Here is a 25,679-nt window from a genome sequence, read left to right as displayed (position 1 = left end):
GATCACATCACTATTAACAGGGAGAATGTATACAGCTTGTAGATTATTCCTGCTAATAGTAAATTGATAAATTGCACGTGATTACATACAGGGTGTTTTCATCAAGATAGGCCACGTTCACGAGTCGACTGTTTCATGAGTGACTGATCAGATGTATGGTAATGTGATGTAATTTCGTTTTTTTCAACCAAACTTTTTCCAACTCGTCAATCAATCCATAACAATGGAGCTGAAACACAGTAATGTGTTCACTGGTGAATGTCACCTCATTCAGATTCATGCTCGACAAAGTTTGTACAGCCTGCTTCAAATACATCTCTCATATACAAAACAATATTTGAGAGGTGCTGGTATTGTTCACGCATAGCTAGTACATGATGATACTTTACTTTGTTCGAACCTGTAAATATGTCTGTGATACTCTGATGTTAGTAATGATGCTATAATGAGTGAGTGAATATGGTTTAAGCCGCTTTTAGAATTATTCCAGCAATATCACGGCGGGGGATACCAGAAAAGGGCTTCACATATTGTACCCACGAGGTTGATCGAAACAGTATCCTCGACGTGACGGGCGACCGCCTTCTCCACTAAGCTACCTGACCGCCCTTAACACACAACTTACGACTGGATCTAGTTATGGCTGTATGTGTACATACGGACAGAAAAATAACGAGTGCTACAATTATAACCCAAAGTAAAACAACTTTGAGTTATATCATGAATACATCCGTTAATGTTCTTTCTTCAGATATACACAGTTTTTTTATGACGGAATATTTCCATTGAAGAGATATGATATACTGTTTAAATGCATCCCTAAATCACAAAGAGATATCAAATCAGATTCAGTAAGCAAATTGGCTGTTTGGCTCATGAGTGATAACGGTTAGACACTGTTTGGAGATAGAAAGTGTAAAGAGAATGGGGTTTAGCCAAAATGAGTTTAGCTTTTACGCTTCACTCAACAATGTATTCCATCTAGATGGCGGTGGTCTGTAAATAATAGAATCCAGACAACCCAGACATCAACAACATGAGCATCGAGAGAGGAGACGTGCGAAAACAGGTTCGGTCACAGCATACTGCACAGAGTTACTTCCCTTTGACCGCCACCCGTGCAACTCTCCCACAACCAAGTCGGAGAAATATGATGATTTTTAACCACTGGTGTCGCTGATATAACTCTTTATACTTGTACTTGTTTTAAGTAGTTAGTGCATATGTTCGTCACTGCAGAATAAATAATACCCTTAAACACGCAGAAACTGCTGTCATTTTGTCTTTAGTCATTACCGTGTCTGTGTAGTGTTACAGCATACATTTAAAATATGCCATTTCCTCTTCACTAAACTAAAAATTGTTCAAGTGTAGATGTCAAACACTTCTTACTGACAATAAAACCCAGCTAATTAGAGAAACAAAAGAAGTTGATTGTGTTTCGGAATATGCGTCTCACCACATACACGAGGATATTCTATGTCCGCTTCAATCACTTTCACAACATCTCTTCACTGACATCAAATGTGACGTGTGTGAATTCACAACTACAATAATTTCATCACAACTGTTCATGTGGGGATTTAAAACATTTACATTACAGAGTAGAAACCAAATATGGTTATAAATTCATGATCTGAAACAACTTTTGATGAACTTGTGCATTCAGTTACTTGTTGTGCTAATTCCCAGACATGTATGAAATGTGTGATAAACTGGTCAACTACTGCAGAATAATAATCATAACAATAGTCATGTGTGGATGCAAAATGTTTGTAATATCCCACAGAATCCACTCAAGTAGAAAAACAGCACATTTAGCTGACTTCGTTACATTCTTGTTCACAACAAACAACACATAGACAGACAACTAATACGTCCGCCTCAATCACTACAATTACATTTGACAGTTTAAATAAATAAGTCACACTTACATGTTTACACAATGTCATGTTTATTGTATTGTCTAATTCAAGGCGTCATAGATAAGTGACCTCTTGGTGTCAGTCATGGTGATATCTACCCCACTTATCACCTTCATGTTGACTGTGTAGTATTCTGTCCACCCAGCACCAAACATGGGAAGAAGAGACTCCCTCCACTCAACATCCACCTTGGCTAAAACAACCTCTCTGTCCAGGTCGATGAAGGCGAGTCTCCCCCTCCCCACATCCAGCACAACGCCATAGTGGAGGGTGGCCTGTGTGCCGGGTGTGTTAGACATTGTGTTACTGTAACACTTCCCCCTCTCCCCATCCTGCCACACACTGGTACAGAGACTCCCCCGGTGTGTGTCACATCTCCATACACGGACACACCAGGAGCGGCGCTGTTGACAAACATACCTCTCACTGTCCACCTGACTCTCCTCCACCACACCCACCTCCAGGACAGGCCACCCTCTACGCACCACACCCACCCTAGAGTGTGTCTCCCAGTACTGTGGGGTGTGTGGGGCAGGGGTGACAGTAGAGGGGGATGGAGGAAGGAGGATGGAGGTGCAGGCACATGTACCCCAATATTTCCGTAACCTGCCGCTGTGTCTGTGTTGTGTGGCGGGCAGCGAGTTGACCAGCTCACCGTCTGTAGTTACGTGGCACATGTCTGTGTTGGCTCGAGCAGCGTCCAGTTGTAGTTGAGGACCTGGAAATATACATTTTGTTTACAGTTTAACAAATTTCCCGACTTCAGACAACAAATGAGACATTTTATTGTCAACCTCGTTTCCATGTTTACAAAAGAGCGCACTGAATATCGGCTGCCATTTTCGTCAGTGTGTGAATTGTGTCATAACTGTGATATAAATAGATATTATAACGCTGTGAAAATATGTGTATGGGTATTCTAAATGTTTTTCATACAATTTCACACTGACTGACAATGAAATAAACACTCCATAAAACATTTTGTACGGAATTGTTAGTTGAGCTGGTTTCCTGTCTGAAGTCAGAAATAGACATTTGCCGCCTGAAAACACATTTGTATAAACTTCATATCAGGATAAAACTATCATTGTTTGTATTCTAAACTCTTCTTATACGATTTAGTAAACAATGAGACTGACAAAGTAGTTGTTTGATGATATTTTTACATCTGAGTGTTCAACAGACCCAGTATTAACAGGTAACTTCTACGTCCGCTTCAATCACTGACCACAGTCTGAACACACTCGCTGGGCGGGACACAGGTTGTCGCGTTATGTGTATTGACTGTGACAGGTATTCTCTCATATTTGTTTTTACAACACTGTTCTCAAACTTGTCATTTTCATGTATAATTAACTGTTACAGATTCACCAAGAACTAAAACATGAACACGTGCTTTGTAAACAAATTATGACTTTGGTAATTTGTGAATATTCATCTTTAACGATGTCGCATGAATCATCTTTCCTTCACAGGAAGTATCTGAAATCAGGGATCGTCTACAGTCTTCTATTCTCCGTGCTGAAAAGCATTCAAACAATCTTAATATGTGTTTACCAATTTGAATGAATGTGCAGTTAAACATGTAAAACCTGTAATTTTCGAACAACGATCAAACACTTCCAGTACTGTTACGCACATCATTTTCGCATCTTAGTGTCAAAACTTGAGGCTTTCATGTTCCACATTTCATTAACATTAACCAAAATACCACTGAAATTTGACAAGAGTATGATGAACAATTATGATTAGAAGCTAAGAATTTGTTCAAATTGTTAAAGAAAAGTTAGCCAATTTTCTGTGTCTCGTCGATGGGAAAAAAGCGCTTTAAACTAAAGAGTGCCAGTTAAGTTAGCAATCGTGTAGAGAATAGTTATGGAGTATCAAGGGTCAGATAGACCCTCCGTTTCCTTGTGACATGGTCCTCCAATCGTCGGTGAGCAAAAATCACGGCTTGTGTTTCTGTTTATTGTAGTTCTCTTTTACTACCAGTTGATGTAATATCTCTGTTTATGTTTATTCTTCTTGATTAAACTCAACAAACCGAGGACCAGTTTCAACTGAATATATGTTTGACCAGTTCATTGTTGTTGCTTCATTGCCCCACTCAGCAATCTTCCAGCAACATGGCGGCGGTCTGTACATAATTGAATCTGGGCCAGACAATCCGGTGATCAACATCATGAGCACCATCCAAGTCTGCGAACCTTACCAACCTAAACCATTACTGTCGCCTTTTGTGACAAGCGTGTGCTACTAAAGGTCGATTTTAACAATGATCATATTTAGGCTTTTCGAGCCTACAAACGTTTATACGTCCTCAACCGTTTTGAACGTGAAGTGAGGGCGCCATGTAAGCCGACTTTTATCAACCTGTAGACGGTGAAATCATTAATTATTACTTCAGATATTGTCATCGACCACAACGCTAACTTTCAAACCCACTTTAGAACATGAGGAGAAACCTTTTATATTTTGAAAATGCAATACAGTGGTTATTGACTATCTTACACCTGCAGAATTCACCACCAAAGACATCTCTCATCTCTCACAGCACCTGACAATAAGGAACCCCATTTCTTATACAACATGTGCTTATGCGATTAGCAGAAGAGCTGCTATGTCTCGGTACAAAGGTTATTTTATAGAAATCCACCTTTAAGGAGGGTTGTTCTCAAATAAACAAAGTATGTGACATGCCTTGAATTCATGTTCACTCGGTCTGCGAAAAGAGAAACAGTCTAAGTTAATCCTGTCTGGTAAATAAGATATTTGAATAATGATAAACATCTCTTTGAATAATTTGATATTAATAATCGATGTTATGGGCAACTCTCATTTCAAATGCCAAATGCCTACTGATTACAAGCTATGCAAGTATAGCATTATATTTTTTTGGTAATTGTTTAAAAACGACAGCCGACAAGTAATGACGTATACGATTTATGGCACATGGTGTAGCTTTCAGCCCTTACAATATCTCCTTTAAACACGTCATTCGATCTCAGATACACCATAATTGATGAAAACACACAAGATCTTCTTTACTTAGTTGGGTGGTGGGGTAGTGTATAGGTTAAAGGTTTGGCTCGTTACGCTGAAGACCAGTGTTTGATTCCCCACATGGGTACAATGTGTGAAGCCCAATTCTGGTGTTCCCCGCTGTTATGTTGCTTGAATATTGCTACAAGCTGTGTAAAAACATACTAACCCACTCGCTCTCTACACAGTATATTGAAGTCGAAATAGATCGACAGTTGTGAATGTAAACATGCGTCTGTGTTTCTGTCATCTGAATCAATATGCACTGACGATATGTTGGATTTTGGGGGGAAGGCCACTTTACGTGTAAACGAGAAATCCAGTTAAGCTTCTCAAGTATAACGTTGTAGAAATTTTTGTACTTACCACATATTCAACTTCAACATTTATCCATGATCAAACCACCCAATAGTGATTGCTCGCTCCTATGTTATATAAATGACCTCAGGAAATATGAAGTGTGATCAACGATTTATAAGTGTCATTGTTGAAAAATCGAAAGTAGATGCCAAGGTTTTCAGTGTCAAAAGCGTTCCTATATTTGATGTCTAATAATCAGTGAAAACAGAGTATAGCTAGTACCATGTTCGAGAAATGAAGATAGATCGACAAACCCAAGCACAGCGTCGTTTCCTTAAATCATGGTGTGTATGTCTGTAAACCCAGTACCATTTCAGTGTTTATAAAGCTAAGAACACCACAACACACCGTGCCTTGTGTTCACGCAGCGATATTATTGCAAGATTGCTAGAGGCAGCCTTATTATACAATACAATTCCCTTTCTTAATCGCCTGTTGAAAGGAATGACCTTCACACTAAAGTAGGGCATGTATGCATTCAGGATATTCAGTAGCAACGAGTACATCATCGTGTGCAGCGGCCCAGTATAGCCTCCCTTGTAGACCGCGCCCACTACAGCATCCCGTGTAGAGCATCCCGTGTAAAGCACCCCGTGTACAGCATCCCGGGTGTAGAATCCTGTGTACAGCATGCTGTCTATAGCATTTGGTGTACAGCCAGCTCTGGGCAGGACGACCACTACAGCACCCCGTGTACATCGTCCTGCGTACACTATCCCATGTACACGATCCTGCGTACAACATCCTGTGTACAGCACGCCGACTGCAGCATCCTATGCACAGCATCTAGGGTAGTGCAATCTGTATACAGCATCCTGTGTACAGTACTACCACTACAGTTGGTGTTTAAACAGCAGTCAGTGACCAATCATTTTCATGAATAATTATTGTCCGTTGGTTTGGTGTGTAAGGGTGCAGTCAGAAATGCGTTCCTTTTGCTCTTCAGTATATACGTGTTTAGTAGCAAAGGAACGAGTGATTGAGTTTAGTTTTACGTCGTAATCAGTAACATGTCAGCTTTATGGCTGTGGTTATAATTACTCTAGGCAGGACCAGACAATTCAGTTATCAACACCATGAGCATCGACCTGTGCAACTAGAGTACGATGACATGTGTCAATGTGAACATTTATGAAGTCGAGGAACTTAAACACCCGATCGCTTCTAACGACAAACATAGGTTACTGAAGACCATTTCTAACCCAGATCTTCACTCATGTCTGTGAAGTGGAGACAACGGCGCTTCATCAGTTTTTTTAGACAGATAGCATCTGATTGTACTTACACCGCAAAGTCACCGGCGTCATCGTCCCTGTTTCACGTCTGTAGGTTTCACACCCAGCATCTGCAACATACATCCTCAATACATTTTGAAAAATGACAGAAAGAAGACGTGTTCAAACTAAATTTGATTTTAAGAATGAAAGTTGGTTAAAAGATCTGGTTACGGCTCTTTTGAACACACCACAACTTCTGCCATCACAAATCTCAATCTATTTGTATTCCGAAATGGCTTTTACTCGCCAAATGCAATACCATTGGCTATTCATTTTAGCTGCCGTCCATTTCTAAATGGTGCCGATGGTATGTAAGATTATAAAATGCATTCTTATCAAAATATCGTGTGGAAGCTATCCATATCATGTTATATTACTGAGTCCTTTTGGTTTGTTCTTTTGAAATATTCACGAACACTACTCCTGTCTCAACATGGCTTCATCAACGGCGAGTGGAATCTTTGTCTGATACAGGGCCTCTTCAAACATGGTACTTGAACACATCCAAATGAGTAAGTGAGTTGCGTCGAGTTTTACCCCGCACTCAGCAATATTTCAGCTATACGGTGGCGGTCTGTAAATACTAAAGACCAGACAATTCAGTGATCAGCGACATGAACATCGATCTGCCCAAGTGGGAACCGATGACACATGTCAACTGGGAACCGATGCCATAACTCATATAGTGGTAGCAGTTAGAGCCTTTGCTGGAGATTAGAGGATTATGGAAACAACTGAGGCCTGAACCCCAAAACATGAGAGGGTCGACCATACCTGGCGAAGTACCTAGCCATCCTCGGCCATGTTTAGGCTGAAGATAATCCATGCTTTACAGTCGGTGATTACAGAGTTTATGTCGTCGAGTAACACGATGATCGAAATGACGAGGATCGTCTCAAGTAGACGACCCCGATCTTCTCGAATCTGTCAAGTACCATTAGACTCGTTTCTCGAAAATCACGGAAACTTTTACTTCCACAAGTGATCTCTGTCTAGAAATGGGAGTCAAATCTTGGGTAACAACAACATTTGTAAGGCGACATCTGGGATGTGTCCAGATGATGCGTTTCTTTTAGCTCTGGTACAGGCCAGACAGATCCCATAACGTTATTTCCTGTTTAAGTGTTTTAAAAAAAATCATCTTACCAAACCGTGGCAGTGATGTTGGAGCGTTGGGAACCTCCAGGAACTCCAGCTTGTAATAAAAAAAGATATACATTAATGTCACAGTTCAAGATTCAAACAATATTTGGTTTGTTTAAAATCTAACATTCGAACATCAATTGTGTGTACAGACAATAATGGCATATTTCGCTGTTGATCGTAAATTGTTAATAATGAACACTAAGGAAGGAACAAGACATATAGGCATGTTCACTCGTTATGAAGTACTCACATGTTGGTATTTGCTGTCAGCAGCAGTTAGATGACTGTCAACTGTCTGTGTTCCATTGTCTGTAAAATATCCAACAAAACTTGCAAATCGAATCGTCAAACTGACTTGTTGTGAACAATCTTCTGGTCGAACATCATCATACCCTCATAAAGTGACACTCGAGTGAAAAATTCATAAAGGGGCCATCAAATATTTCCTCTTGATATATACTATAAACCAAAAACGTATGTGAACACACAAAACTTTAATATTCTTTCGTCTGTCTCCCAAAGCACGAGACTTCTGTTTAGAAGTCTTACTCAAACATGGTGCTGGTGTGTTTCAGCACCCATGAGTTTTATTTCACTTAAAGTCAAGGAATGCTGAATCAGTTGCTTTGCTACATGTTCTAACATGTTGCTTCAAGTGTTAAATGAAGCGATGATAGATAGATAGATAAATAGATAGATAGGTGGGTAGATGCCTACCTACCTGTGTGTGTGCGTGAGAGAGAGAGAGAGAGAGAGAGAGAGAGAGAGAGAGAAAGTGAGAGAGAGAAGGAGTGAGCAAGTAATTACCTGTTTGGTCTGAGCCAGATGCACTGATAGACCCGAATTTCGAAATTTCGGATTTCAATTTATCCAGTCCTCTCGTGTTAAAGGCGGTTGCAATTGTCCTGTGCCTGTGTGGAGGTAGTGATGTAAGGTGCGTCTTCGTTATGTCTTGTATTGAACTCTCCAGTGTTAGATAGTCTGAGTTTGAAGCATATCTGAGTGCTGTCTTGATGTAGTCTGAGGTCCACTTGCATCGTTCACTCTCACCTTCAGAGGTGATTTGCTTGGTACGTAGACTTAACAGTTCCCGCTTCGTCTGATTCTCAAGCTCGATGATCAGTTCCTTCTCTCTTTGATCGAGTTGTGTCCTCAAAGAATGGAAAGAGTGATGGATGACCTCCTTCAGATCACTGCTTGTCTTTTTTGTGTCATTTATGGCTTTGCTGATGCTCTTCAGATATGCTTGGTGGGAAATACGATATGCAGACACGTTCCTCTCGTGTTGTTCTAACCGTCCTTTAGCAGCATCAGCTGCCACGTTTAAATCTGTAACGTTGTGATCAGCATGCTCGCCAAGTAAGCATTTGGAACAGATTAAACTTTTGCAGTTTTCGTCAAAATACTCAAGAGGATGACGAGTGTGTAGTTTACAGACTAATTCAACATACATACTTCCCAAGGATGTATCGGTAAAGGTTTCCACAACATGTCGTCTAGTAGCTTTAAAACTGTTGTGCATATTCTGGCAGTATTCGCAGAGGAACTCTTCACACTCCTGACACCAACACACAGCCTGGTTGCCGTCATCTTCATGTGTACAGAGAAGCTCTGTTGGTCGATGTTTGGCTGTCAGATGGAATATTTCTTTCTGTCTCACCGCATCCTTCTGGAGGGTTGTGTCTGTGAGGCTGACCTCCCTCTGACATGTAGAGCATGATATGACACCACCAGCTGCAGATGTCAGACATATCTCACACACAGCGTGTAGACAGGGCAGTAGGTAGGGGACGGAACCTTTCAATTTAAACCGCTGCTGGCAGACAGAACACTTGGGGAAGGCGTCCATTCTGAAACCAGCTAGAATAGTTGTCCCTATTCCGTCAATTACAGTTCACAAGAATGGCACACACTATCCACTCCCACCCACCACTATATGTACACCATTTGCTACACCCTACCTCCTACACTGTGTGATATCCACTAGCATACACTATCCACCCACCAACCCCTGTTAATCTAAACATATCCTGTCCTACCTGTCACGTGACTTCGTTTACGCCCCCTAAATGCGCGCATAGCGACCATACTGAATACTGCAAATCCATGTCACAGCTACAGATTTCGGGCTATTCCTTGTAAACTACGCTCCAATCTACACCATGTTTAACTGCCACCAGATCTGTTCTTGCGTTTTAAAAATTAAATTACACAGATCGTGCTTAACGTAATACGAGGAATGGTGTCTCATATATATATATAGATAATGATATGATGACCTGTTTGATTGACGACATGACGACACACCTACCTGGAGGTTCGACTTCCTTGTTGTAAATGTCATTTCTGGGGCAGATCTTAATGCGCGAGTTTTATCGTTGTCTAATTGTAGCAGTGTTTGTGGACTTTTATCTTAGAGAGAAGTGCATCAGTCGAGATAACCCAAACAGAGTTGTGATTACACAATGCGTAACAGAGTTACCTTCCTTCAACCGAAATCCTTCTCCACAACTGGTGTGAATTCTGAATGAGTTGCGAAAGAGCATGTTTAATCGACTGTTAGGACATGAGTATAAAACCAACTGACAGAAGCCATATAATTTGGGTGAGATCAGCTATATTTCCTAAGAGGCATCCCAACAATGAAACTGGATCGCAAAACTTTGAAGAGGATGAGCCCAGTCATTACTGATTAAATCCACTTTGTGATATCTACTAGCATACACTATCCACCCTAACCCTAACCCTAAACCGAACCCTACATTATCCACCCCACCTACCCCTGTATGTGCACCATTTATGCTACATCTTAACTCCAATGTCCACTCTGTGAGATTACTAACATATACTATCCACCCTTATCCAAAAATCCAGTGCTACCCACTGGTACACATAATTTTCAGCACCTTTACGCCCATTTTATTAAACCCTAACAATTTTTCATAAACCTTCTGCTATCAATGATTTAAAGTGTTTAAGTCCATCCGTGTCTTTCATGCGTTCCATCTACCACTAAACACTTAAAGTATCGAACGAATCTTCTAATATATATTTGTACTCCACCCATATATACCACACACTGTTACCCCAGTAGCAACTCTCACCTACATATCCTACTGCACAATCACTGGGTGTTTAGGTCATCTTGACACATCTCCAGCTTTGTTAATCTGAAAATACCCTGTCCTACCTGTCGCGTTATTTCGTTTACACCACCTTGAAAGGGACAATACTTCAAATTCTTGCTTCAGGTTATTTCTTGTAAAATACGTTCTAATCAAAACCCTGTTTAATTGTCACAGTCAAAAGATCTGCTTTTGCTGTTTTAGAGTTAATTTACACGGATCGTGCAAAACGCATGAGAAGGAATGACATCTGAGGTAAGAGTGGCAATGATGGGATAACCTGTTTGATTTGACGCTCGGCTGTATAAACTTAAAGTGTGACATAAGTAGATGATGTATCATCTACCATCTATTCTGATTTTGACTGGAACTATATCTATATCAAGACAGTTTTACTGGGATATACTGACACAGGTCAGGACATACCTACCTTGAGGTTCGGCTTCCTTGTTGTACCTGTCACTTCAGTGTCAGATCTTTATGACCGAGTTTCATCGTTATTGAATTGCTGCAATGTTTGCGGACTCTTATCTCAGGGTAAAGTGCATCAGTTACGCAATGCATTGATATGACCCTACAAACTGGGTTATCTAACGGCACAGAAAATCATATTGAGATAGATGTCTACCAGTTTTACTACAGTCTGTTAGCGGGTCCATGTGATTTGGTAAGAAGATCATGTATAATATTTATTCTAACCAAACATACACCATCTCCAAAGAGGTATGAATTTTGTATATATACGTCAATAGAATGCATTCGTTTGATTACTGAATAAATTCGAAACTGTGAGATGAATGTTTTTACTAAAATTTCATATTTAGATACAATGCAGGCAAATATAACTTCAGAAGCTGTGTACATTTGCAGCAACTTTTGACTATAACAGTTTTAAGTTTTCCCCGTTTATAGTAACCATTCTTGTTGTTTGATGATAAATAAAATATGTTTATGAATAAGATACATGAGTATATATCCCTGTGTTGATGTTCCCAGTAAAAATACTACACACACTTTCTCCCATTTTTGAACTTTGGCAAATTTGTCAGTGTGTCAGCTCCTCTCAAGTACGGCCATGTTTCGAATCCTTTACAAATGGCACGACCTGTGGAGTATGTTGCATCTCTCCCTCGCACTGATCGGGCTAGAAAGATAACAGACAGACAGAAATATTTTATTAAAGTGTCACAAGATATATTACAGGTACAACAGGGTGTCAGTTGCTTAAGTGAAACATATCATCCATCCATAACATTGGTTTATGAGACACTGCTGAACAGACCTAAAAGTAGCGTGCAATGCACAATCTGGACGGATTGTGTTAATAGCATACATTTAAAGTACATAGGTAAAATATACATGTCTTAAGAATGCAACTGCCTCCTGAGCGGAACAAGTTGTCAATATTCCCCGAAAAAATTACTGTGATCAGACTAGAAACAAAACTACGACCACCAAGGAAGCTGTCTTTAACTCACTCAGTCTCTGAACCAGCTACGTATAACGCCTCTGTTCGTATATGAATTGTAAATATACACTGACTCAATTTGATTGGATAATGTTGTAACAAGGAGTGCATTGTGTGTCTGAGACAGTGTCTCTTATCTCAGAGAGAAGGGCATCAGTCGAGATAACCCTAACAGAGTTACTTCCCTTCAACCGAAATCTTTCTCCACAACTGGTGATGAATTCTGAGTGAGTTGCGACAGTACATGTTTAAAAGACTGTTAGGGCATGAGTATAAAACCAACTGACAGGAGACATACAGTTTGGATGTGCAGCTATATTTTCTGAGCGACATGAAACCAATACAGCTATATTTTCTGAGCGACATCAGACAAATGTTCTGAATCCAAAATCGCAAAAACAGTTATGGCGGCCAATCTGGCACCTAATCCTGAAGACCAACCTCGCTCATATTATGTGTGCTCCCCTCAACTTACTGCATCCATAATTGTTAATTGACATAACTTTAATTGCTTCGCTTCTTAGTGTAGAGCAAAGGTGGAAACCGACACAGATGATAACAAACATATCGTCGGTGTCGCCAAGATTTCCTGGTTGCCTACGGCGTTGTTTACGGTGTTCAACATCCACGGCGAAAAGAAGGCAGCATGACGTCAGAGAACTGGCTGATGGATAAACATTCCGATACTGCCCTCGTTGGCCAGCGTTTAATCACGTCGGCAACAACATAAGCTATACAAGAGAATGACGTAGGTATGCACTCAGACACCACACACACGTATGGTGCAGCTCGTGAATCAACACTTGGTACCGCGGTCCGCCCATGTTTCCAAATGTTGGTAAACACCACGCATTCGGCCAATGACCATGCTGGCTTTAGGAACAAAAGACAGAAGAAATGAAAAAGAATATGCCTGTTTTCTGCTTGAATAACCTAATGCATTTACTTATACTAGAAAGAGGAGGCTAGCCGATTCAGTTACTTAGGTAACATCCTTGAGTTTTCGAAACAACTGAGGTACAGATACCATTAGTACACATTGCGCTCCAGTATTGGTATTTGTATACACAACATTACTAGTTCGCATTATAGTGTATGCAACAACATTGACTACATTGTCATTTCGTGAAATTAAGGGTGAATTTCGCGTCATTTTGTGTTACAACAATCAATATACTTAAATCACTTCACGAAATTTCATCAATATGTGGTGGACAGGGGTTCGTGAGGTGTGCCTGTTCTGGAACACAAGTATCAAACAAACACGTGTAAATACTTCTAATCCAAACTGATGTTTAACAGTCGCGGCCACATTGCCAATAACTGTCATTGGCAATAAGTGATGTTGAAATTGGGATCCACTTTTTCAGATTGAGTTATTCAGTGAAATTTTTTCATGAAATGACTGAAGTATTTCGAGATACGAGATGGGTGACCCTCTCAGTTATTTCACAAAACATCTGAAATTTATGTCATTCGAAATGTGATTGTATAAAGCGTACACCGTAATCAGTCAAAACAATAACTTTATCCAGATTTCACATGTTTGCATAACACAGATTAATTAACTGCCAAAAATTGACTTGATCAATTTACAGTTTGGTTTTGTTTTCTACTCAGTATTCGTAAACAAAAGTTAGAGCTCCCCCAAAACAGCTTCTTGTTTATTTTTAAATGTCCATTTCCGTGCATACGCTGAAGACATGGTATAGCATCAATTGTCTGCATTTATTTAATCACGGTAATGATATTTGTACATATTAAAATGAACTAATTGAACATGGCTTCTTGTATAAAAAGTACAATATACTTGTGTGTGTACCTACATAGGGAACCTGTGATGAAGAGGGATAGAATTGAACTTCAGTAACCCATACTTGTCGTAAGAGGCGACTAACGATATCGGATGGTCAGGGTCCCAGACACGGTTGAAGCATGGTATCGTATGGCAGTTGTGTAATCGATGCTCATGCTGTTGATCGCTTGATTGTCTGGTCCAGATTTGATTATTTACGGACTACAGCTTTATATCTGAACTACTGCTGAGTGCGGCATGAAAGATCAAGCCAAACAATTAATCTACATGACAGGAGACGTGTGGAAACAGGTTCGGCCACAGCTTCCCGCACAGAGTTATTTCCCCTTGACCGCAGTGATAGTTTCGTTATCTACCAAATACCAGGGCTACATTTCAAAACATCCCTTACAACATTTTTCTTACGGAGACTAAAAGCATGCTGCATGATGACAGTATTTGTTACCTGATTCGAGTATGCCTGCACTTTAGGCTTGTATTTGTATGTTCAGAAGCACAATAAACACATTGAGACGTCTAGATGATTGACAGTTAGTGGAATTAACATTTGAAAAAAAATATTTGAATCCCGATTGAAATATGACTTGTATTACTTTAGTTTCTCTACCGACATGCAACCAACGTCCAATAATAAATTAGTGTCGGAATCAATTTTATATTAAATCCAGTCGTGATCACATCACTATTAACAGGGAGAATGTATACAGCTTGTAGATTATTCCTGCTAATAGTAAATTGCACGTGATTACATACAGGGTGTTTTCATCAACGTAGGCCACGTTCACGAGTCGACTGTTTCATGAGTGACTGGTCACAGATTTATGGTAATGTGTTTAAAGGTCTGTTCATTTCAACAAACTTTTTCCAACTCGTCAATCAATCCACAACGAAGGAGCTGAAACACAGTAATGTGTTCACCGTTCACCTCATTCAGATTTATGCTCGACAAATTTTGTACAGCCTGCTTCAAATACATCTCTCTTTTACAAAACAGTATTTGAGAGGTACTGGTATTGTTCACGCACAGCTAGTACATGATGACACTTTACTTTGTTCTCCCCTGTAAATATTACAAAGAGATATTAAATCAGATTCCGTAAACAAATTGGCTGTTTCGCTCATGATTGATAACGGTTAGACACTGTTTGGCGATAGAAAGTCTAAAGAGAATGGGGTTTAGCCAAAAATGAGTTCAGTTTTTACGCTTCACTCAACAATATATTCCATCTATATGGCGGCGGTCTGTAAGTGATAGAATCCAGACAATCCAGACATCAACAGCATGAGCATCGAGAGAGGAGAAAAGTGCGAAAACACGTTCGGTCACAGGTAGGTAGGTAGGTAAGGTTTTAGGGCGACCTTGGGCCTTAAAAGACCTATATGCGCCCAACACTTAACAAACAGTTACATTCTTGTCCAGTTAAATTACGTCGTACTTATCCGTTTTGACGAGGAAGTCTAATACAGCTCTTTGTATGCAACCATGCATTAAATTATCGCCAAGTATTGCGTTCAGCGTAAAAATAGTTTTGGTTTTATTAAGCACAATGTCTCTAAGAGCCTTGCGTGGGTTTTCATGAGCTGGACATTCAATGAGGTAGTGCTGAACTGTTTCTGGGCAGTGTAGGTTACAGCTTTCACACATAGGAGATGTCTTTATCTAAAATGCTTTTATATGCCTTTAATCCACAGTGTCCTAGCCTGAGGCGAGTTAAAACAACTTCATCTCTGCGGCAACGCCTACGGATTTTAAAATGTTTGTTTACTGCAGGACAAATCGAGTACATGTGTCTACCTGTAGTTTCACTGCCCCATGTATTTTGCCAAGAGGCATTTATTGACGATGAAATGACAAACCAGTAATCTCTTGGAATGGGCTTAATTGATTGAATATCTGGCTGTGGTCTGTTGCAAGCCATCTTAGCAAGTGTGTCGACTACTTCGTTCCCAGCTACACCAACATGTGCAGGGATCCAAACAATATCACAGCTGATGTACATGGAGTTTAGAACAGTATCAAGATACAAGATGTCATATATAATGTCACTGCGTGGACCTTGGATACCTGATTGAATTGCTTGTATAGCTGATAACGAATCAGTAAGAATTATTGCTTCGTGCTCGTTATCTTTTACCCATTTTAAAGCTTGAAGTATAGCTGTCAATTCTGCTGCAAACACAGACAGATGATCAGTCAATCTAAATCTTTTAGATAAACCAAGATCAGGAATATAAAAGGCCCCACCAACATGACCGGTTCTGGGATCTTTTGAAGCATCAGTGTAAATATGAGTAAAATTACTATATTTGTTGTGAATGTAGTCTTGGGTTAGGATTTTAACAACACATGGTGACATTTGTTTGTTTACAAGCTCCGATAAATCATAAGAAATCGAAGGTTGTGTTAAAGTCCATGGAACCGTTTTAGGTAGAGATTGCGCAGCATTCAGCTGAAGATTGTTCAACTCGTACTGTGATGCAAATTGTTGAACGAGTAATCCAAATGGTGGTTTTCCATGATTCCAATCACACATGGCATATTCCACACAAAATATCAGTTGCTGGTTGATACCTAGATGAAGCTTTTAAAGATAAATAGTACTTAAGGGCCACTTTAAGACGATGGTATTGCAAAGGAGGTTCTGAGCATTCCACCTGCAAGGCAGAAACTGGTGTAGTAGGAAAGGCACCAGTGCATATCCGAAGAGCTTTAGCTTGAACACGATCAAGTTTAACCAAATGACATTTTGCAGCATTCATGAAAACTTGACAACCGTATTCTAATCTAGACAAAATGAGTGCTTTGTACAAAAGAAGCAAGGACGATTTATCAGCACCCCACTTTGTGGAAGACACGCTCTTCAGTAAATTGAGAGCTTTAGTGCATTTTGATGAAATGTAATCGATGTGGCTGGACCATGTGAGTTTTTGATCAAAGATTACACCCAAGAATTTAAATTCTGAAACAAATTTTATGTCCCGACCACCAATGTGTAGCTTCAGATTTGGGGGAAGTTTACGTCTTGTGAAGAACATAGCAACTGATTTAGAAGTGGATACCTTGAACCCCCACTTTGAACACCAAAGATCGATAGAATTTAGAGCCAATTGAATAGATTTGTGAACAAACTCAATGTTTCCAAAACGTCTCCAACAAGCACCATCATCTGCAAATTGTGATGCGTCAATATTTAACGGAAGTTCAGAAAAGAAATCATTGATCATGATATTAAAGAGCAAAGGGCTTATAACACTGCCCTGCGGAGTGCCATTTACAATAATTCGCACGTCAGACACGTGTTGCCCAATACGAACTTGTATGGTTCGATCAGTTAGGAAGGACTTTATCCACTGTAGCATACGTCCCTTTACCCCTAACCTTTGCAGTTTAAATAAAAGGCCATTTCTCCATAACATATCATATGCCTTTTCAATGTCTAAAAATACACACAGCATATACTCTTGGTTTCCTAATGCTTTCTGCGCTTCATTTTGTAGTCGAACTAGGTGATCTGTGCATGATCGAGTTTTCCTAAACCCACACTGTAGCCTCGCTAATAATTCATTTGATTCTAAGTAGAAACTCAGACGATTTGTGACCATCCTTTCCATGATTTTACACAAATTAGACGTTAAGGCTATTGGTCTGTATGAAACAGGGCGAGATGGATCTTTACCAGGTTTAGGAACAGGGATAACAACAGCATGTCTCCAGCTCCTGGGTAACTTTCCAGATATCCAGCTTTGATTTATGATATTTAGTATGACTTCTAAAGATGAATCGGGCATATGTTTAAAGTGTTCGTAGCACAATTCATCCGCATCAGGAGATGTATTCTTACCTTTTGATATTGCAGATTTTAATTCTCCCAGGTGAAAGGATAAATCATATTCAGGAAAAGGTTGTAATAAAGAATCTGAAATTTTAGGGATAATCTCATTCTCTAAATATGTGACTTCCTTTTTAAATTGAGTAGAAAAGTTTTCATAGCTGCTAACAGCCTCAAACTGATCTGCTAAAAGATTGGCTTTCTCTTCACGGGAAATAGCACTTTGATCCAAAACAGGAATAGGGGATCTATTGTGGTTCCCACTAATCCTTTTTACTTTGGTCCAAATAGAAGACAAGGAAGTATGCCTGTTTATTGTAGATATATAAGAACGCCAACTGTTGCGTTTTAAAGAGCGTACAAGACGCTGGAATTCAGCCCGTTTTTTGCGAAAGTCTTCTAAATCAACCGGTAAGGATGTCCTGCGAAGTCGGTTATAGGCCTTTTGTCGAGCTTTATCAGCTTTGTCACAATCCTTATTCCACCAATACTGAGTATTTCGAGTATTTGGCTTTCCAGAAGTTTTCCCAATAGCTCTTTCTGAGATTTTAGTCAAAAGAGAAAGTTAGATTGTAATTTGACCTTTCAATGTCATCTGTAAGCAAATCACACGTTATTTCATTTGAACAATGTTCAACAAATTTATGCCAATCTGCAGATTTAAATCTCCATCTAGAAATTCCTAGTCCAAGTGTTCGAAGAGGTTTAAATGATATTTCAGTGAAAACTGGAAAGTGATCACTCCCCAGACTGTCATTTTGATAAACACCCCACTGACATTTGTGTGATAATATAGGCGAGACAAGGGTAAGATCCAATGCTGAGAAAGTAAAGTTACTAGTATTTATACGGGTCATTTCGCCAGAGTTTAGCACTATCAAACCTGTGTCATCCAAAAGATTTTCTACAACTTGACCAGCATGATTTGTATGCCTGCTTCCCCACAGTACATTGTGACTATTAAAATCACCACATATCAAAACTGGTGTAGCTATAGAATTTGTCAGCATTTTATAATCATCTAAAGATGGCGTACCATTGCTGTATATATTAACAATGGTTAGGAATTGCTTCTCTTCTGAGACAATTTCCACAGCATTTGCCTCAAAATTAAGTTAGGCAAGGTATGGCTATTATATGTTAAATCCGATTTAACAAAAATAGCACAACCGCCACGTTTGGGATTTCTAGTCTTAGGGTCATATTCAATGCGGTCTTTTCGCATGCAAACATAGCCATTAATTTTGAACTGACACTCAGGCCAGAGAAAGGTTTCTTGAATGCATAGTACATCCGGTTTGAATTCCAGTTTTCCAAGAAACGCTTTAAGATGAGGACCGTGTGCCACTAAACTCTGTGCATTCCACTGCAGAATAGTTAATAGTAAGATGGCGCTATCCATCATGATTTATCAGTGGAAAAAGAACGGAAGATATCTTGAGATATATCAATGTGGAGATGAGACTTTGCAGCGGACATAATTCGATATATTTGGTCATCACGGTTTGTAGCACCAAAGCTGACTGTGATAACCTCTAGCAGGAATGCAACAAGATTTTCAGTTGAATATTCAACTTGGGATGTGTTGCGATCGCCAGATAGATGTGTAGACTGCGAGTGATCCAACGACCTATCACCATTGATAGAACACTGACAAGAGCATTTATTTGCTCTGTTCGAACCCTGAGTGACCTTCACTGAAGGCAGACTTGTTGCAACTTGCTGAGAAGATGAAACAACTGGCTGTTTATTAGGACGACGTTTGACAACATTTGCAAATGACACAGGCATAGTAGTGTTGTTCTCTTTGACCATTTGTATGGCTTCTTTATAAGAAACTTTGTTCTCAACTTTTACACGTTGGATTTCAACCGCTTCCTTGTATTTACTACAACCTCTATAGGCAGCGCTGTGTTTTCCTCCGCAATTTGAACATTTTAAGGTATCTTTAGATGGGCAGGCATCATAGGCATGATCCCCACTGCAGCGAGCACAAACCTGAACTGTACTTTTACAATTGGTTGATGTATGGCCGAAACGCTGGCATTTATAACACCTGAGGGCTGGTGGGACATATGCTCTTACCTTGAAGGACTGATAGTACATGTATACATGCTCAGGGAGTGTAGTACTTGCAAAAGTTAACAGAAATGATAATGTCTGCTCTTTTTCCTTACCTCTGGTCAAACGTTTAGCATCAGTAACTTTAAAGGATTTCAGCTGCTCAACTATTTCATCTTCAGAAATATCCAGATCGATATTGTAAATGACACCTTTTGTTTCTCGCAGACTTTTGGGGACATAAGCTTTGATCTGTTTACCACAAATTCTCGTTAAAGAGAGAGCCATTTTGGACTGATCAGCCGATCTGCAGTGTAACACAATGTCACCCTTATCCAACCTCTTCAGGCTATGGATATCACCAACATGTTTTTGAATGTCCTTAGCTAGTGCAACGGGACTGACGGATTTCAAACTGACACTAGGGTCGACCGAGGAAAAAATAACAATGGGTTTCAAATTATGTTCATTAAAACTACATTTTGTCTGAACATCGTCATCATGTTTTCGTTTCGGACGTTTAGCCAACATAGCATTATATTTCTCAGCGAATTCAGCATGAGTGGAAGTTTCCTCAAAATCATCAGGAGCCGACCAGTCGGCTGTAAATTCCCCATCAGAATCTGAATTCATTGCTATCACTGTTGTCGACAAGCCTAATCCGCGAAGTAGGGTCTGCACGAGCCAAACGTGCCACACGCACGCACAAAGCCGAGCGTGCTCAGCCAACCGAAACACGAAAGTGAGGTTCACGAGCACAAACTTACAACTAAAGGCAGTTACAAAATATAATTACTAAATTAATTACCAAAGCAAGTTTCACCAACTATGCTTATGGTATAGTACAAAGAACACCCCCAACTAACCACTGTAAATCTCAGCGAGAACAATCTATACAGGACCACTGACTCAGAGAGCGAGATAAACACGTCTGTCCTCGTCAGCAGACCAAGCCAAACTCGTTCGGTCACAGCATACTGCACAGAGTTACTTCCCTTTGACCGCCACCCGTGCAACTGCCCCATAACCAAGTCAGAGAAATATAATCATTTTTAACCTCTGGAGTCGTTTATATAACTCTTTGTACTTGTACTTGTTTTAAGTAGTTAGTGCATGTGTTGCTCACTGCCGAAGAAATAATACCCTGAAACAGGCAGAAACTGCTCTCATTTTTTTTTTAGTCATGACCGTGTCTGTGTAGTGTTACATCATACATTTAAAATATGCCATTTCTGCTTCACTAAACTAAAAATTGTTCAAGTGTAGATTTCAAACACTTCTTACTGGCAACAAAACCCAGCTAATTTGAGAAACAAAAGAAGTTGATTGTGTTTCGGAATATGCGTCTCACCACGTACACGAGGACATTCTATGTCCGCTTCAATCACTTTCACCACATCTCTTCACTGACATCAAATGTGACGTGTGTGGATTCTATGGTGGCTGATTCGGGCCATCGCTTTATCGCCCTGTAAAATCAAGGCGACATTGCGACAAAGCGATAGCACGACACGACATTGCGATACGCCGACACGATATAGCGATATTGCGATACGGCCAGAAAACGAAATAGCGAAAACCTGACACGATATAGCGATAACACGACACGAAATAGCGATATCACGACACGAAATGGCGATATCACGACACAAAATGGCGATAACAAGACACGAAATGGCGATAACTAGACACGAAATGGCGATATCACGACACGAAATGGCGATAAAACTGGGCGACATTGCGATATGGCGATAACGCGAAAAGGCGACATTGCGATATAGAGACACGATATGGCGATACAGCGACATTGCGATAACGCGAAAGGGGACATTGCGATATAGAGACACGATATGGCGATACAGCGATATTGCGATAAAGCGATACAGCGACATTGCGATATAGCGACACAGCGATATAGCGATACAGCGACAATGCGATTTGGCGATACAGCGACATTGCGATATGACGATATTGCTCCCTTTCCATTTGTGAAATGTGGAAAAGTGGATAAATTTATTCACTTTTAGAATCTAATATGTGGAGTATGGGATTAAACATCTGGTTAATAAAAAATAATTTACATGATTAATGTTCATGGGTTTCAGTCTATCTCTACAGACATTTATAGATTAAGAAAGTCTGGGTCTTGTAGTTGTTATTGCATGATGCCTCTGGAAGACGATTTGGAAACAAACAGTTAAAATTATGTGTGGCCATGGTAATGTGCACAAAAGGATGAAGCTGATTTCCCGTTTTCCGAAAGTCTACGTCTTGCCGTGTCAAGTTAATGTTTAGTACAAATGTCATGATTTTTATTAGTTCATAATGCACAAAGTGCAATTTTGAAATATACTAGTATACCTCAATGTGCTAGGCTCGTTCACAGCACATCATCCTGCCGCCGACTGGTACATACTGGATGAAGAACGTGCTTTACGTGTGCATTCTAGTAATATCTCATGTTTATTTATTTATTTATTTATTTATTTATTTATTTATTTATTTATTTATTTATTTATTTATTTATTTATTTATTTATTTATTTATTTATTTATTTAAAATCAGAACCTTATCTTTTACTTGTTAAAGTTAACACTTTCTCGATTTGGTTGTAGCTCAGAAGTTCGTTTTAAAGTACGACAATGATTAATTTGTGGACGTGGCCGATAATACCGCTATATTGCCATACGAGCTTCACAGTACTATATATTGCGGTACACTTTTCGCGAACCGGTTCACCCGATACGATCTGCCATTTTTGTGATGTAGCCAAACTTCTAATAATATTCGTATTTCCTTTATATCATTATACATTAATACACTCCGTATTAGGTCCTCTTATGTTCCTTGTTTAGATAAATGAATCACTTATTGGTATCAAGCAACATACTTTTATTTGCTGATGATACCTCCCTTTACACAATCATACGTAACCCCACCGATTCACCAAGAATATTGAACAGTGATCTTGCTAATCTGTCTGAATGAAGAAATGAATTGCAGGTGTCGTTTAGTCCCCCTAAACCAGTGACTACGTTATTCACTGAAAGGCAATACCTAGAGCGAAAACAGATCTAATGATGGATGACTATCATAAACATTTAGGGCTACGATTTCAAAGCAATGGTATATAGAATATGCAAATCGAATATCAAGTAAAGAAACTAGTCCTACAATATATTGCTTTTGGAGGCTTAAATATGAACTAATAAACTAAACAGAAAGACTTTATATATCATTCCTCCTTCCTGTCTTTGAATACTGTGACTTCATTTGGGACAACTGATCCCAAGACCAAGGATCAGTACTAGAAAGATTACACCTTGATGCTCATCGTACCTTAAGTGAGGCCATCATGGGTATCAGTCATTAAACAAATGACGAAGAAACATGTATGCCATCTCTCTTTCAAAGGAGAAAGAATCATAAATTGTTTATTTTTTATAAGATGGTACATGTTTAACGCCAGAGTACTTAACAAGATAAGCTCCACAAGAAGTGGGCAAAAATACTCACTATTTCCTTCATAATGCCAAAGATACTCAAGACAGCCAGAACAAAAACAACTGGACGAGTTTAACACTATAACACTCACTTCTTCCATTAGTCATACAAGGCTACAATAATCTGGACGAATATGTAAATCGGCAAAGTTATTGTCTAAATTTAAATTATATCTTACTTATTACACTCTCATTTTCAGAGCTATAAATACTTTAATTATTGCCAAATTATCCAACTTTTTCCAAATTATCATGTCCAAACTGAGACTGGGTGTAGTGTTTTAAACTTACACCATTTCGAAAGACATATAAAACAAAACAGTTCATACCAATGTGGCTTTTTAACAGAAGATACCCCGTACTTCATTTTTTGCCCTGTATTTCGTCACATCAGACATAATATAACCAGTACTTCTACCGCAATAGATTCTCTGTTGAAGAAATAATCTGTGGCAAAGATAACGTATCCAATATTCATGCAGAATTACTTCTTACATCCATTTATCATTTCATAATTCAACTCCAAACGTATGGCTAAATAACACATAAACTCCTTTTCTTGGTTTTGAAAATTGCCTCATTGAATTATACATCCTTTTACAGTCTCTTAATCGTGTTTAATTCGTTTAAGCTGTTGTCTCCTGGGAGAGGCATCAATACAGGCCTTGTTCGATCTGTTTGCCATTCCTTTTTGTGGGTTCTCTGTTGTCTTTCTGATGTCTTTTCTTTTTTTTGAATAAATACTGTTTAAACCGCATATTTTTAGTTTCGAAAATGTTTATTGGTCATGTGATTGTACTAGCATGAATTTTAAACCATGTGAATTAAAGAAAATAGATTGTTGGGGCACTTGTTGTGGGGATAAACAAACCGAAATGGTGGACCCTGCTGCAGACGCTTTTTCTCGAGTTCCAAACATTAGAGCAAAGCATTCAGAAACATGTTCATTTGATCTCTCCTACAATCACACCTGATTCCTAACTGGCTAGTGGCATTGTTTCAAAAGAAATGAAACAGTAATTTCATGACCTTAAACCATGTGTTCCACTTTCACAATGTATTGCAATACATATTGCAGTACGCCAAAGTATATCACAAAACATCGGTATACGATCATTTTGGTAACACCCAACCCTGCTAATGTCTATTAGGGAAAATCGGTAAATATCTCAAACATTTCTACATTTAGTGTAATATTTTTTGTCCTTATGTATGGAACAATGAGTCGACGTTGTTCCATTATTCTTTAGTTAGTGGTAATATGACGCCGCAGTTACACAGATGGTAAGACATAAGAGGTACGTTTTAAATAGTAATAACCACCCCACCATTCAAATACATGGTCAGAAAGCAAGCAAACAAACAAACAAACATGTTTTTATCTGTTTGTTTCCAAATCGTTTACCAGAGGGATCATGCTATAACAACTACAAGACCTACACTTTCTTAATCTATAAATATCTGTAGAGATAGATTGAAACCCATGTGCATTAATCATATACATTGTATTTTGTTAACTAGATGTTTCACCCCAAAAACATTTACATCCCTGTACATGTACCTTTCCAGTAAAATTCTATTGCTCTAGCCTCAACAAACCTAAACTAAAGTCAATTCCATCCAATTTTGTATCAAATTGTTTAATCTAATCATGTGTAATATTGTATCTCGGACTGTTCAATTGGGCTGTCTCCTCAAACGCTGAAGGTCATCAGTGGGTCCACAATACTGTATTCGGCGTCAAATATATTTTGCTTTAAATTCTTTAAATTCTGAGAGTGACTTACTATACTTACTGAAATTAATTCAGTGTACAATGTAATATTTTCTTATTTATAGATACAAGAATAAAAAGTCTTCTACAACTTTTCTTTATGATCATTTCGTAAAGAAGAAAAAAAAGGCATGGTATGATGCCAAGTCCGTTCTGGTGAAATCCTATAGAGTACAAAATTAGCATGACCATGGCCTGCACAAGTATCACAGTTTGAAATATGTCATCACTCATCGTGCTTTTGGATGAGCTATAGCTATTTCTGTAAACTGGATGGTTTTACAAATGCGTTTATCTCACATACTACACCTATCAGATTCTGAAACTGAATCATTGGAAAGGAAGCAATATC

The 25,679-nt window shown here is 39.1% G+C and overlaps 1 protein-coding gene across 2 annotated transcripts; it reads right to left on the bottom strand.

Annotated features, from left to right (window-relative positions):
* Positions 1 to 1,937: 1,937 nt before the first annotated feature.
* LOC137269789 (E3 ubiquitin-protein ligase TRIM45-like) lies at positions 1,938 to 11,374 on the bottom strand. 2 transcript variants are annotated; one of them, XM_067803627.1, is made up of 6 exons: positions 11,306 to 11,374; positions 8,558 to 9,600; positions 8,001 to 8,059; positions 7,751 to 7,799; positions 6,613 to 6,672; positions 1,938 to 2,643 (listed from the first exon to the last, which is right to left on the bottom strand). In XM_067803627.1, exons 2-6 carry the CDS (start codon positions 9,597 to 9,599, stop codon positions 1,967 to 1,969), a joined length of 1,887 nt encoding a protein of 628 aa, XP_067659728.1. In that variant the 5' UTR covers position 9,600; positions 11,306 to 11,374; the 3' UTR covers positions 1,938 to 1,966. The 2 variants fall into 2 exon arrangements, with proteins under 2 accessions (XP_067659728.1, XP_067659729.1); XM_067803628.1 differs by lacking the exon at positions 11,306 to 11,374 and adding an exon at positions 10,062 to 10,175.
* Positions 11,375 to 25,679: the final 14,305 nt, after the last annotated feature.

This window comes from Haliotis asinina, unplaced genomic scaffold, assembly GCF_037392515.1.
Source record: "Haliotis asinina isolate JCU_RB_2024 unplaced genomic scaffold, JCU_Hal_asi_v2 scaffold_17, whole genome shotgun sequence".
Classification (NCBI taxonomy): domain Eukaryota; kingdom Metazoa; phylum Mollusca; class Gastropoda; order Lepetellida; family Haliotidae; genus Haliotis; species Haliotis asinina.
The sequence above is the reverse complement of the archived record's forward strand: the minus strand, read 5'-3'. Positions and strand labels throughout refer to the sequence as shown.